Source organism: Dermacentor variabilis, chromosome 5 (assembly GCF_050947875.1).
Source record: "Dermacentor variabilis isolate Ectoservices chromosome 5, ASM5094787v1, whole genome shotgun sequence".
Taxonomy (NCBI): Eukaryota; Metazoa; Arthropoda; class Arachnida; order Ixodida; family Ixodidae; genus Dermacentor; species Dermacentor variabilis.
This window is the reverse complement of record NC_134572.1, coordinates 164,507,326-164,521,840: the sequence shown is the minus strand read 5'-3', so window position 1 is coordinate 164,521,840 and position 14,515 is coordinate 164,507,326. Positions and strand designations below refer to the sequence as shown.

At 43.3% G+C, this 14,515-nt stretch overlaps 1 protein-coding gene across 1 annotated transcript; it reads left to right on the top strand.

The window, feature by feature from the left end:
• The first annotated feature begins 1,795 nt into the window (after positions 1 to 1,795).
• On the top strand, positions 1,796 to 13,435 carry LOC142582020 (uncharacterized). The gene is made up of 2 exons (XM_075691443.1): positions 1,796 to 2,337; positions 13,194 to 13,435. The coding sequence occupies exons 1-2, from the start codon at positions 2,118 to 2,120 to the stop codon at positions 13,334 to 13,336; spliced, it is 363 nt and encodes a 120-aa protein (XP_075547558.1). The 5' UTR covers positions 1,796 to 2,117; the 3' UTR covers positions 13,337 to 13,435.
• Positions 13,436 to 14,515: the final 1,080 nt, after the last annotated feature.

The following is a 14,515-nucleotide window of genomic DNA, read 5'->3' as shown; positions in this document are numbered from 1 at the left end:
ACAGCTGGTACAAATTCGAAGTGTTCCATTTTGTTTTAGTTTTGTAAGGCGGCCACTTCAGTAACGAATATTTTGCTGAGTCGCAAAATGCTGTTCTGGAGTAACAGCAAATTCAGTTAATTCGTAAGCGTAGTCGTGGTAAGCATGAAATGACGGAAAAATTGAGGGCAGGCTTGAATATTCCACATTAGTTTCAGTGGAGGTAATTAGATAAAAACAGTAGGCTCTCGGAACTACCTAACAACTAATCAGTAATGTATATTGCACACTGCATTACAATGGAGCCTAGGAATACCGAATAGCGTAGCGAGTTTTTAGCATCTTTCTTGACTAAATGCCCTCCAAACGTTGGAAAATGCGTGGAAAATCAGCGGTGTCCTCATAACCTAGAGGTAGTGTTGTTCCGTGGCAATATTTACTAAAGTAAACATCATTCATGATGTTCTGCGTCTGTAGGCAAATATTTTCTATAAATTTTCTGTCCCTTCCTCCAAATAGTGTCTTTAAACAGTAATTACTTCTACTTAACTAGTGCACTATCTTTTGAAAGTGAGACAGTGTGCCTTGAAAACCGAGGTACGCTCACAAAACGGAGCGGCAAGGGTTGCCAGTCCTAAGTGTTCGTCAGAGAAGGTCGGCGTTGTTCTCTGCAGTTTGAAATATCTGAAACGTACGATAAATACTAAAGACCGGTGTTGACGCGGTGCCGGAGTCCTCTAATTAAATTCCCTTTAGGAGAATGCCGGCGCTCCCGGTGTCTATTCCACAGCAGTGGGGGATGGCGTACAGGAGGCTAATTAGGCATACTCTTAGGCAATATCATTATTTTTTTTTTGAGAGGCACTCTGGTGGGGACCTCCAACGTGTGGTGTCCATCTTCTACGTACTTCAAACGCATAGGCCCTTTGACGAGGGGCATACTTTTGGCAACATGCCGAATCGGGTTACTTCAACCGAAGCCTCTTCAATGAGGCACCCTTTCAACCGCCACAATGCATATTACACTGAGACGGTAACGCTAAATTCGATGCTGACATTTGCTGACTCCGTGAGCACCACCTCGGACAGAACTGGCGTGCAGTTATATCACATGTCCGAACAAAAAAATATTTAAATTGATAGAGTGTGATAGATAGTGAGTGTGGCCACGTGTTGGTACTTGACAAATGGTAGCCCGAAACATACAAATGTTGTTTTGCTTGCTGTTAGTTTTCCGCACGATACGTAGATGGCGACGATTACAAAGAGCCCGATTTTCTTGACATATGGGCTTCTATGGGAGCTTCGCCACCAGTTTACATATACCTTGGTATCCTTCTATTAAACAGTTGTGAGTAGCGCTTGTCTTTGTCCACCTTTCTTGTCTTTGTGGTTTTTATCGCGTTATGTTACAACTTCATTTACAGATAGCAGCTAAGGGTTATTTGTTATTATAAATTTCACATCGTACACAAAAAATTAATGGAAAGCAAACAAACATAAAGAAAGCGTATGAAGCGAAGGGCCAAGATATTGCGAACGCAAAGGCAAGGCTATTCAAAAGTGACCCGCGTACTTTTCTCAGTTTGCGTTCTCGACAGCTGCTAGGGCCTCAGGACATAGAACGCCCTTCAACCACGACTCAACATAGGCTCACAGATTTCCAGAGATGCGTTCCGACATCTGTCTAGGCCCATAAACGGTAAGCGCATCTGCGTTTAGAATAGGAAATAAACTCTTTCCGCTATTCTTTAGCTAAGCGCGCGCTGCTCTAGCATACAAAGAAGTTGCACGGTAAAACGGCAGATGCATATGGCCGAAAAAGATCTACTATCGTCATATAGAGTTTATGGGGTGACGCTTCCACGAAAAGTCTGTCTGCCTAGTTCACGCTAACGCTTTTTTAAAAGAAGGTGATACTCTCAGGCTTCACGCAGTCATGCAGACCGTACCCCAATCCCTGACTACGTTTTGGAACTTCGGGGAAATTGTGTTCATTTCGCGTCAATCCAGGGTTTCCCAAAGGTCCTGTGAAGCCGAGAGAGCTAAACTGCAGAGGGGCATATTGTACTGCGCAAAGTGAGCACTGCACAAGATAAGCAGAAAGAGTGAGAGCGTCGGCAGGATCCGCACCCACGATGGTACTTATATTGAAGCAGATATCAGCAGCGATTGTGGTCTGCTATTTCAGCCAAGTGTTTGCAGAAGCAGGACGGGTGAAAAGGCTGCCAAATTGTCCGATGTCTTGCGATAATGTTGTTTGCGAGGCCGTCGACGCGTCCAGATGCACCGGAAATAAGATGTTGCGGCACAACGCCGGACCATGCCAGTGCTGCGACCGGTGCATCATACAGCTACGTAAGTATTATCAGGGCTCGCATTCACAAAAATCGCTACTACTGTAATCGTTAACAAGAGAAAATTTCAACAAATCCTGATGCTCGACATATTAACGAAGGCGGCTGTCTAATGTCAAAGAGCATAGAATTTGCTTAAAAAATTACTTAATGGAACACCGGTCTTGTCGCTAGGGAAGTTTCAAGAATCATCAGCATCATCATAATCATAATTTATTTTCACTTAAGGACCCCTGTCGAGGTATTAAATAAAGGTGGAGGGGGGTAACAGATGATAAGAATGGAAACAAAGATATGGTTACAATGGTTACAATTCCTTAAAAAACTTAGCCTGCTGATTCGTATGAGAACAAAAAAGGAAAAAAAAGAAAAGCCAAGAGGCACACTGAATAGAATGCAAAAGCAAATCAGCAGAACAGTGACAATGTGAGACGGCAATCGCAAAAGAATGAAGGCACAGTACGGTCATTATAATATTAGGATTAAAGGTAATCAGTAAGCAGCTGCTTGAAAATAATGGGGTTACGTTCACTGACTAATCTATCTGGCAATTCGTTCCACTCTGCTATGGCGCTTGGCAAAAACGATTGATTAAAGGAAAGTGTTGAACCACGCAAGCGCTGGATGCTGCAAGAGTTAAAAAGGCGACGAGATGTACGGGTTGGTGGGATTAGAATCCTTCCATGCAGTTCCGGGAAGTTATAATAAGGTCGCTGGAAAAGGCAGAGTTTTGCAATTTTCCGACGCAACACCAATGGTTCGAGTCCTAGAGATGATTTATTCGCACTGAGACTTTCTTCACGGCTGTACCTGGAAGTGATGAACCTAGCGGCACCATTTTGTATTGATTCTAATATATTAATTAAGTAAGCTTGGTGTGGGCTCCAAATTGCTGAGGCGTATTCAAGTTTACTTCAAATGAAAGTTTCACAAGCTTTTAGAGTGTCAACTGGCGATCCTCTATTCTTGTTCACTTGCTAGGCTATTAACATTAGCTTCCTCTTACCTATACTAATTTTCAGCCCCACTCTTACACTTTTTAGGTTAAGTTCCTCAGTCATTTGTTGTAATTTGTCGCCAGCGTGACTGAACCGGACAATGTCATTTGCAAACCAAAGATTGCTGAGATATTTGCCGTTGATCCGCACTCCTAAACATTCCCAGTCTGACAGCTTGAATACTTCTTCACTACACAGTAAACTAAATTTAAAAATGCATACGCATAAAATATACATTACGCAGCAGTTAACGGAACATCAAACCGATTGGCGTTTCTCAAATATGTCTCAATTATAGAAAATCAGTAAAGATAAAGCTCTGTCTACATAAGAATAACAGATATTTACTTACAATGACGCACTAATTTCAAATAAAACAAATCGTTACACGCACTACAAAACAAGTAGGAAGCGATCGTCTTCTAGATATCATTGAAGTGATTGCAGAAAATATACTGGCTCTTTAGTGATGACAATTTTAGATAGCAATGAGTTCCGCTCTGATTGGTACAATTACCGGAGAGTTCTGATATTTATTTCTGAGAGCGAATATCAGGCTAAATTTGTTGCAGTGATCGAGAGGCGATGAAGTATAAGGTGCTGGTAGAATATGTGCCAGTGCGAGCAAAGAGGCATTTGGAATAGTAGCTGAAAAATGACAATCGTGAAAGCATGCGGCACATGGCAAGCGGGTTGAAATCAAGGGACTTCTTAAAGCAGTTCTGCTTTGATACCGTGAATATGATAGAATAAAAAGGGTTGCTTTGTTCTGCACTGCTTCAAGCAAGCTTTTAAAATGAGCTTAATGGATATATCAAATAATCGAAGCAAATTCTATGGAAGGCCGGATTTATGAAGTATATCCGTAGAGTTTGGTGCCATTATTAGCAACATGTAGCCGAAGTTTAAGAAGCCCTAGTTTCTTAGATGCCCTAGCAGTGATGTGCTCTATATGGACTATCCAGTTTAGATTAGAAGTAAGAATGACACCTAAGTATTTCCGCGATGAGGCTGTTTCGATAGTGACATCATTAATTCATTACATTGAAGGAGTATTGAAGTATTAGAAGCGATGGCATATTTAGCCCGTTTTTACTTTGATGCTTTCATATCTGTTCACCTTCCTTCACACGATTCTGAAAGCAAAAATAGATCCTTCTGTAGAGATGTTACGTCAGGTGGGGGGGGGGTTAGGTATTGTTCTACAGACTACACCCATCATCAGCAAAAAAAGAACACATTGATGCAGTTATGTTTACAGCGATGCTATTTGCTTACATTAGAAACTATAATGGAATGAGTGCGTCTGTGTGCAAAGTCTTAAAGCCTTCTGCACTGAGAAAAGTATCATTGCTTCAAATTCTGCGCCAATAAAAACCGATGGATTTCAGGAACTATAGACCCAAGAACGTCTTTACGAAGGCTAGAAATGGACCAAGATCAGACCACCATCATGAACCTAACCATCATTTTGATGATAAGCTGTAAATCCAATGGAAAATAGGAGAAGTTAAATTCAAGGACTTTACGTGCCGAAATTACGGCACCATTGTCAGGTACGACTTTGGATTATTTTCGCAACCTTGTGTTTTTTGACCTGTTCCTAATTCTAAGGACAGCAGTGTTCTTGCATTTCGCACCCATGGACATGCTGCCACCACCGCCAGGATCAAACCCGCGACCCGCGAGCTCAGCGGTGTTAGTCAATGACCTACCACGGCGAGTCGTAGGTCAATGACACTTTAGCCTAGTTCGCTCCAGTCATTTTAGTAGGTGGCTCCGTGGCAGCGAGCCCTTATGAATGGGAGGCTTCGTGAATCGAGCCCTATTTTATTTTGTTGATCCACACAAGAAATACAAGTGCAAGTTTCTCTGCGCAAACTTGTACTTTTCTTGTTCATTACATTCTCGAGATCATAATTATTTAAATGGGCAGTAAGAAGAAAAAGAGCAAGAACCTAGAAGTATCGAAAGTGCAGTTTTGGATCGTGTTTAGCAGGGATTCATAATGTCGACCAGGGTCACGTGAAGACTTTCTTCGATTTGGACGAAGATTCCGGGGATGTGGTTTTCATTGCGAACTCCTCTAAAACGTTGACAGACTGTATTGCTACACTCTCAAATAATATTCTTGTGACGATTATCCATACGCGATGATGCATGACTGGTGGCGTATAAGATGCTTGCGCGCGTGCGAGGATCGTTGCAGTATACCATAGAACAAATGTCTAAGGACCACACATGCCAGGAAATGAATGTTTTTGTCGTAGCCTAGACACGTAAACTGCGATGAAATGCTACTTTGTTTGCCCATGAATATTCGCCCCACGCAATCTATTGGGGCAATTTAAGGCCTCACTGTAGTGCTAGATGAAATTTCAATTTTGCGGTTTTTGCTCACGACTGCACATTTTGAGGAAAACGCGAAGCGAAGGTATTTGGGCCGGCGATAAGTTTCGAGTAAATTGCAGAGACGTGTGCTATGATGACACTCTACTTGTACAGCTACAGTAATTTCAAAGTAAGTGCAATATACTTGGTATATGTAATAGATGCTGAATTAGTTAATCGGAGAGCGGCTGCCACATTGATGCCGCGTATATTATTTTGCCGCGAATAATGCTTGCGAAGCATGAGTTTTCGTCTAAGAAGCTTGAGAGTAAATATTTTTTTTTAATTTTTTACCCATGTTCCCCACATGCTATCACAAATTAGTATTACTGGCGTGGTTTAAGAAGGTGCGTCTTCTCCCTCCTAAAACCGTTGAAAATACTTTTCCGCCTACCGCTGCTAGGTTATACACAAATCTTGCCGCGTGATCGCCCTTACTAGTCGGATTCGCTACGTGTAATACATCGTACTGTTACCTATCTGGTTCCCATTCAAATAAGCTACAAATTTGCCTGGGTCTCCGACTTTTAGATGCGCCGTCGAGGAATTATAGTAAACCAATCTGGAAGTCCACGCCATTCCGTACTGCGAATGTCTGAAGATACATGGGCACCGTTTTTTAAACATCATCTATTGCCAGGATCGCAGACAAAGACAAATTCAACCACTTGCTTTTGGCGAAGCACACAAGTAACTGAACATCTGCGACCATAAAATGGAGCTTGATGCAAAATTTGAACAAGAACAATGCGGCGAAATTCATTATAAACAACGCGGAAAATGGACGGGTTCAGAAGCAACAACAAGAAAGCAGCACTCTGACGACTGAAGAAAAGTTATTTCGGCACAGGAGCCAATGTTAACTGGAAATAATACAATCACACCACCCGAAAGTTAACTAAAACACACAGGGCGCGTTTAGAGATCGCTGGACATCTCATATGGCCATCAGCACAACACAGTATCTTTATTGCCCTATGCTGGCATTTCTTCAAGTCACTGGACCTTCCTCATCAGAGCATCCAAAACTCTCTTCATCACGGCAGATCTCGTTTCTACCGCAGAGCGACGATATTGCAACCAATGAAGATAAACTAATAAAATTAAGTTTTAAATCTGGAACAAAGTACACTAGTGCAGCAGTAACGGCATTTATGCACTTTAGGTGGTGCTATCTCAGGCCCCTTCCTCAAACTGCGGTCTCCGCCCGTTGTAACCCCCCGTGTGCGACCGCACAACCAACAGGATATGTTACAATAATAAATAATGTCTTGAATCATCGCAGTATTTCTATAGGTTAAAATGAAGTCTTTATGTGCCACCATGTCACCAAAAAACGAGAACTTCGTGACGAAATAAAACCTCGGATTTGTCTTTTGGACGTACCCTGCGTGCCAGGTTCAACCCTGCCGCTGTCAATAAATATTCTCCGCCACAACATCGACAATGCGCCGCGTATATACAGCAATGCTGCTATATACAAATGTAAATCAGTAGAAGGCTGCACAATGTTCAAAGCGCGTGCCTGGACTGAGCTTGTGCTCTCGTTGAGCCAGAAGCCAGTGCTGTATATAGTTTGATTCCTTTATTATTGTTATTGAATATAAATATTGTGCCGGAATAATGACTCCCGGTGCTCCAAATAGCCTGATAGCCTTGTGAGAGCTAACCTACGCAAATTCACAACCTGAGAAGGTTGTTCAGTCGCTTTGCCTCCTTTGTATTGTATAAAAAAAACATTCATCGACAATTACTGCACTTCTGCGTGGTTTTAAACTTTTCTTGAGTTTCCCAGATCTCCCTCGAAATAAAGTTCAATTTTATATTCTCACATAAAACTAAAAGTAGAAACCGTGCCGATTAAACTGAGTGCCACAATTCACATGACGGAAAGCTTGTTTGAGTTAGCGGAGTAGCAGCAGCAACTGGAAGGCTTAATGTTGTAGGTGGCAAAATTTTCCTACACGTAGTCATGCATTACCTTACTATACACCAGATGGACCTGCCAAGATAGACCAACACATTTAGTTAGAGAAGTCTCCAATACAGAGGTTCTGTTTATTTCGGGAGTAAATTTCACTTCCTATCGCAGACGACAATGCAGCAAGCATTGTTGCTCATGCTCGGAGCCGATTCATGGCTATGTCAAAAACCAAAAAAATACATCCCCCTTGCCTATGTTGACAGTCGCTTAGGTTACTTGTTTGAGCACTTTGATGATATTTCACGCCCATCGCTATATTTTGTGATAAAAATACGCTACAAAAATTGTCGACAGCTTCGAAGTTATATATTGAAGTTTTCAAGGCAGTGGTATTAGTGGCTTTAATGCTTTGTTAACAATATTTGAGCTGTTTGTCTCCCAATTTTCACTGCGCGTATCCTTTGGCAGGTTCATTACTGTTATTATCTTTATGACAACGAAAATTTTTACACATTTCTGACGCCATCACGGGCAAGTTCAAGATTTCCAAGTGACGCATGAATATCTTAAGCGGGTATCTGTGGTTTCGCATTTCCTAGGTCTGCTTTTTTTTAATGCAAGGGTAAATGCATCAGGGCATACAGGGGTATGGGATGGGAGTGAATAAGTATGAATAAACGAATGAAAAAAGATTTGCTGATCTAATGAAGTCTAAGAGGGATCGATAATGTGGTCCCTGCGTTCAAGCAGCGTAATCCCTCGGATTATGCATCGAAATTCCCGCTGCTGCGAGGTGCCGGGGCCTCGTCAGTTTCAGTGCAAGACAAACCCACAGCAGGTGGTGGATGTCGGCTTAGGTCTGCTTCGACCACAACAATACACTACGAGGTTGTTGAACCTAAGAACCCACTAGCCCTACCTGTTAGCACAACCGCATTTACAATTGACTTAGCATTGTTCTGTCTGGCCATCTGCTCGGTTGTGACCGGCACATTTCTCGCCTATCTTCCACCTCTCTAGGAACTTGCAGCTTCAAAACGAACATCTAATCTCAATATTAACGACGAAACAGTGATTATGCCTTGTCCTTAGTGTGGGATCAGACTCAGCTATTGCTTATTTACTATATATTTCATACTGTCGCGTCGGACAGTAATTAACGCGAACAAATTAGGTTGCTATGCGCTGTCATGTCATTATGAAGCCACGGTAAACCATGGCAGCCGTTCCGCTAAACTTAAAGAAGACCGGTCAACTCCGCTGTGGCATAGCAGTGCCGGTCCGTTTGAGTAAGGCTTAATTCACACAACCATCAAATGCCCGATCCCACGACAGCACTGCCGTCCGTTAGGAAACAGCTTTTATTTGCCGGCATCTCATAAAAAATTGTCAGTGCATCGACCCTTCAAAGATAATTGGCGACTTCAACGCTATAAGCAATGGATGTCATGGTTTAGTGCGTAATATTTCTGAGATTTTCTAAATAAAAATAAATTATGGGAGGAACCATCTAACGATGACGCTAGATGGTAATGCGATTAGCACTCCAGCAGTGTAGCAACCTATCGTTCTGATAAGGGCATGAAGATAATGAACCTATAGTGGTCATACGGGGATTTTCATTGCCTCGGCTATATGTGACATACAATCTTTCCAATATCGGCCCACTTTGCTATGACATTTGCATGCCGAAATTGGCCATGAGCCTGACAGAATGCTCACCCCAGTATGATGACGCAGTGACAATGAAGGAATTAGGCCGATGGTACAAAGTTGGCAGTATGACGACAATGGCATGACGACATTGCGATGATGATTCAAGATATTGGCTATAACATAAGGACAAAAATCTGACGGAGACGATATGAGGACAATAAGATGACCAAGGCCACGTGACGATGAGGCGCGACTACAATGGCATGACGAGAATCCTATGACAAAATTGTGACAATACAGGGACCATAACGGCATCACAACAACAAATTTTTGAAAGCGAATGTTACACATGAGCATGACGGCATAACGATGACTGTTTGAAGACGACTCAGCTACGGTGAAAAAATGACGAAGGAGCAATCATTACGAGAGAACATGAAGACGATATGATGACGACGGCAAGACGACAATAAAATTACAATTCCGAATAGATGGTGAAAGCTCAGTCGAAAGCTCAGCAGTCATGGAGGCATTGCGGAATCAGGGTGTAGACGAGCCGTATGTAAAAATACTGAAAGATATCTATAGCGGCTCCACAGCCACCGCAGTCCTCCAGAAAGAAAGCAACAAAATCCCAATAAAGAAAGGCGTCAGGCAGGTAGATACGATCTCTCCAATGCTATTCACAGCATGTTTACAGGAGGTATTCAAAGACCTTAATTGGGAAGAATTGGGTATAAGAGTTAATGCAGAATACCTTAGTAACTTGCGATTCGCTGATGATATTGCCTTGCTTAGTAACTCAGGGGACCAGCTGCAATGCATGCTCACTGACCTGGAGAGGCAAAGCCGAAGGGTGGGTCTAAAAATTAATTTGCAGAAAACTAAAGTAATGTTTAACAGTCTCGGAAGAGAACAGCAGTTTACGATAGGTAGTGAGGCACTGGAAGTGGTAAGGGAATACATCTACTTAGGACAGGTAGTGACTGCGGATCCGGATCATGAGACTGGAATAATCAGAAGAATTAGAATTGGCTGGGGCGCGTTTGGCAGGCATTCTCAGATCATGAACAGCAGGTTGCCATTATCCCTTAAGAGAAAAGTTTATAACAGCTGTGTCTTACCAGTACTCACGTACGGGGCAGAAACCTGGAGGCTTACGAAAAGGGTTCTACTTAAATTGAGGACGACACAGCGAGCTATGGAAAGAAGAATGCTAAGTGTAACGTTAAGGGATAAGAAAAGAGCTGATTGGGTGAGGGAACAAACGCGAGTTAATGATATCTTAGTTGAAATCAAGAAAAAGAAATGGGCATGGGCAGGACACGTAATGAGGAGGGAAGATAACCGATGGTCATTAAGAGTTACGGAATGTATTCCCAAGGAAGGGAAGCGTAGCAGAGGGCGGCGAAAAGTTAGGTGGGCGGATGAGATTAAGAAGTTTGCAGGGACAACATGGCCACAAATAGTACACGACCGGGGTAGTTGGAGAAGTATGGGAGAGGCCTTTGCCCTGCAGTGGGCGTAACCAGGCGGATGATGATGATGATGATGATGTAAAAATGACAGCTTTACGACGATGGTGTGATGATAATATCCCGATGTCAAATGTGTAACGACAACGGCGTGACAACTGCATAACCACGGCTGCATGATGGCGATGGCGTGACGATGATGGCACACGACAAGCGGATGACGAAGCTTGAATGATGAGGATGCAACGAGCATGACGACAAGAGAATGGCATTATCAAAGCGAACTCATGATTAGAACAATGTCATGATGCAATGATGGCGGTGGCATATATCAACGACATAATCCCATATGCGCAACGACAGCTTAATTACGATAAAATGGCGACGTCAATGGCGCTTCAAAGGTGGTATAAGGACGAAAATGAAATTACCTCAAGGAGATGGCGTTTCTGAAATGATGACGGTAGTAAGGCGACAGCGTGACGAAGACGACATGGTGACAACAGTGTAACGATGACTGTGTTACGACAATGGGGCGACGACCACGGCATAGGAAGAGTCAAATGATGAAGTTAAAGTGACGACGGAACGACCACGACAGCACCCCAACGACTCATTACAATAAATACATGCCGACGCCTGTATGACAACGACGTAGTGAAGATGGTGGTTATGCAATGGGTGATAATAATGAGATAACTACGAGAGTATGGCGACGGTGGCTTGACGACGACTGTATAACGACGTCTATATGGTGAGGATGGGGTTTCGAAGCCGGTGTGACAAGAATGAGATGAAGAAGCAGGACAGAGGAGGATGGAGCAACTACGACAGCTGCACGACGCCGATATGAGAAAGAATGCATGACGACGATAGCATGAAGAGAGTCGGAAGACGAAGCGACGATACAACGACCACACGAAGGCATCAGTACCTTAGTACATACATAGTGGCCCAAGCTATCAGACAACTTGGCCATCGGGTTGGCCTTACAGAAGTTACGAGGACGGAATGACCAAAGTCCGATGAGGAAGCTGAAATGAAGACTATGGAATGACCATGGCGACATCAGGCACACAAGCACGTAACTAGTGACCAATGCTCGTACGCAACTCAGCCCAGTAAGGCGCAACACAGACAGGGACGCTCAAAATCACAGAAACAGCCAGAGAATGCGAATCGCTGAATTATTTTTACAAACAGTGGCATATAACTACTTAGAAGTACCCATTGGCCTCATCTGACATCGAATAGGCTTATTGAAGTGGACCCAGCTGCCAATACCCTGTAACCAAAGTTAGCGTCAAAGGCGTTTATTGAAGAACTTCACATACTTAGTGACCCACATTTTTCCAAAGTTTTGCTTTGATCCCCTTTCGCTCAGCTCAGGAGTCAGATACTGTACGAGTTTGACCGCGGACTACCGAGTTACCGAAGTCTGCGGCAAAAAACAGAGCCCGAACATACATTGAGACTTAAATACATACATGGATACATCCCGACATTCAACAAAGTGAAGTTCCCAAAAATGTAAATAGCAATAGAGGTGCATATCTGCGACGTCAAGAGTGTCGGGCAGTTCTACTAGTGCACCAGTTTTCAGTGGAAACTGCCGTTGAAACCCTGTCTCTTGACTGACGCCGATGCTGAGATGACGACTCGTTTGACGTCTTTGTGAATCAGACCGAATAGTAATAGTGAGACAGAAATGTGGCATATACATTTAAGGCTGCTTTCGCCTGGGAATGCGAAAGCGTTGTAGTTTATTTAGTGAAATGTTCTTTTCCGCGCCTTCCTTTTTCGCGCAAGCTCTCGGCTGCGTTCTAACCGCAACTCGGTCAGGCCAAATCAAAACGCACGAAGGTCTCAACGCACTCGCTTGACCGCGATGAGTTCATTACTCGAAGTACAATTAGGCGGTGTTCAATCGAACGGTAACGCTTTTAATTTTATACAGTCATCTTATGCGCTTATGACGTTGTGCCAGCTCCTCGCCATTGACTGCGCCATCACATGTCTCAGTGAAACACGCACTAGGCACACACACGAGAACCACGGAGCCGCCATGGCATCGGGGAAGCGGGCTCGTCTCGCACGCCGGAGGCCCAGGTGCTACTGTCACCCAGTCTAAAGTTTATCGAATTTGCTTTTAAAAGCCAATAATGTACATTGTTTACAGGAACCTTACTAACAATCCTAGCATTTTGTTTACGTGTTTTTAGTGCTTGCGCCGTCGGCCATTTTCGTTACCATATATCGGTCACGCCGACTACGCCAACGCCTTTTGGCGGAATAGGGCATATATAAATATTTCGTATTATTAACATTACTGGTAACATTGAATCTCTCTATTACGGCTCGCTCGTATCTAGCGCGGTATTGGTGACGAAGTTGTTGCTGTGCGTTTACGTAGAGAACGGTGAAACCTGCAAGGATGCCTACCTGTGGGGTGACGAGGCGCCGCTGGCCGAATGCCTACAGGGCCACCGTTGCGACCCGACCACTGGCAGGTGCACCCCGGAGTCCCAGATAAACTGGTTTCCCTTCGACAACTGAAGTGCACCGAGCAGCGAAAATCGAGAGCAGAAATCAACGAGTAAATTCTTTCCCAACTTTGTCGTTCGTTATTCCCATTCATTCTAATTAAAACAAGTTCCAAATATAACGCTTGCAGTTCTTTGTCTCTTTAGTGTTAGGCGACATTAAACATTTCGCCTAACCAGATGCATAAATTAATTATATTTCTTTCTTTATTTATTTGATTAGAAATATTTTACAGGCCCAAAATGACATTGAATAAGGAGCGTTTATGTTTTTAAAAGAAATATGTCTTACAATGTTATGAAGCAGCAACACACATTTTGCAGCCTTTTTGTCTGTTGCTCTCGGCCCAGTAATCGGATTGGGAAGGCATTGTCTCCCCTGTGTCCGGCAAACACCCTCATCACTCTTTAATGCAACGCACGTAAAAATGACGTGTAAAGTGCATCCGTGTTTCAAGCGACATCATGCACTATCGGTTTTGGTTCCCACGGTTATGCATTACTTGCATATCATTTCACAAGGCTGGCTAGCACACGTCACAGCCGCTTGTGAAGGCATATGAGCACCGCCACCAAATGCCGTAGCAAATATTTATATGGAAAGGTAGGCTACACTTGCATTCCGATTGCACTAAAGGATGATATGTAAACAAAACAAAACAAAAACACTGAAGTTCATCAAGGCTGAGGCAGCTCGCTAAGGCCATGCGTAATGACAGCCAAGAGCTGGCGCAGGGTGCATGTAAAGAACGCAGCCGCGGCCCCAAGCTCCGCATCTCCTCTGCAAGCTGCTGATGATGCTATGAAACAAAGTGACTGTTGAAGTTACAGAATATGCAATGTAAACATTTGTTTCACAATTTCTGCAATTCTTATAATTCCAGCAAGGTTGCTTTTGAAGGGGTTGAGAACGTATGAATATAACGTGAGAAATGAAAGTGCAAACCGAATGCGATCTGTAAGTTACAAACATGCTAAAAGTCAGCAAAAGCTACCACTCGACCTCTGCCGCTAAGAAGTGCAGCAGCGTCATTTACGCTGCCGGTTTACCTGAGCAATAATGCGTTTTTCATTTATTGTCCATGTACAATTTTTATGTTACAGGGCAATGTGAAAAACAACAGCACACATTAGGGTCGCTAGGATCAATCGCGTGCTGAACTATGCAAGATATCTTGCATTTATTACATAG

Coding starts and splice junctions, on each gene's coding strand:
- LOC142582020 (XM_075691443.1), top strand. CDS start 2,118: ATGGTACTTATATTGAAGCAGATATCAGCAGCGATTGTGGTCTGCTAT. Junction 2,338..13,193: donor CCGGTGCATCATACAGCTAC/GTAAGTATTATC, acceptor GCGTTTACGTAG/AGAACGGTGAAACCTGCAAG.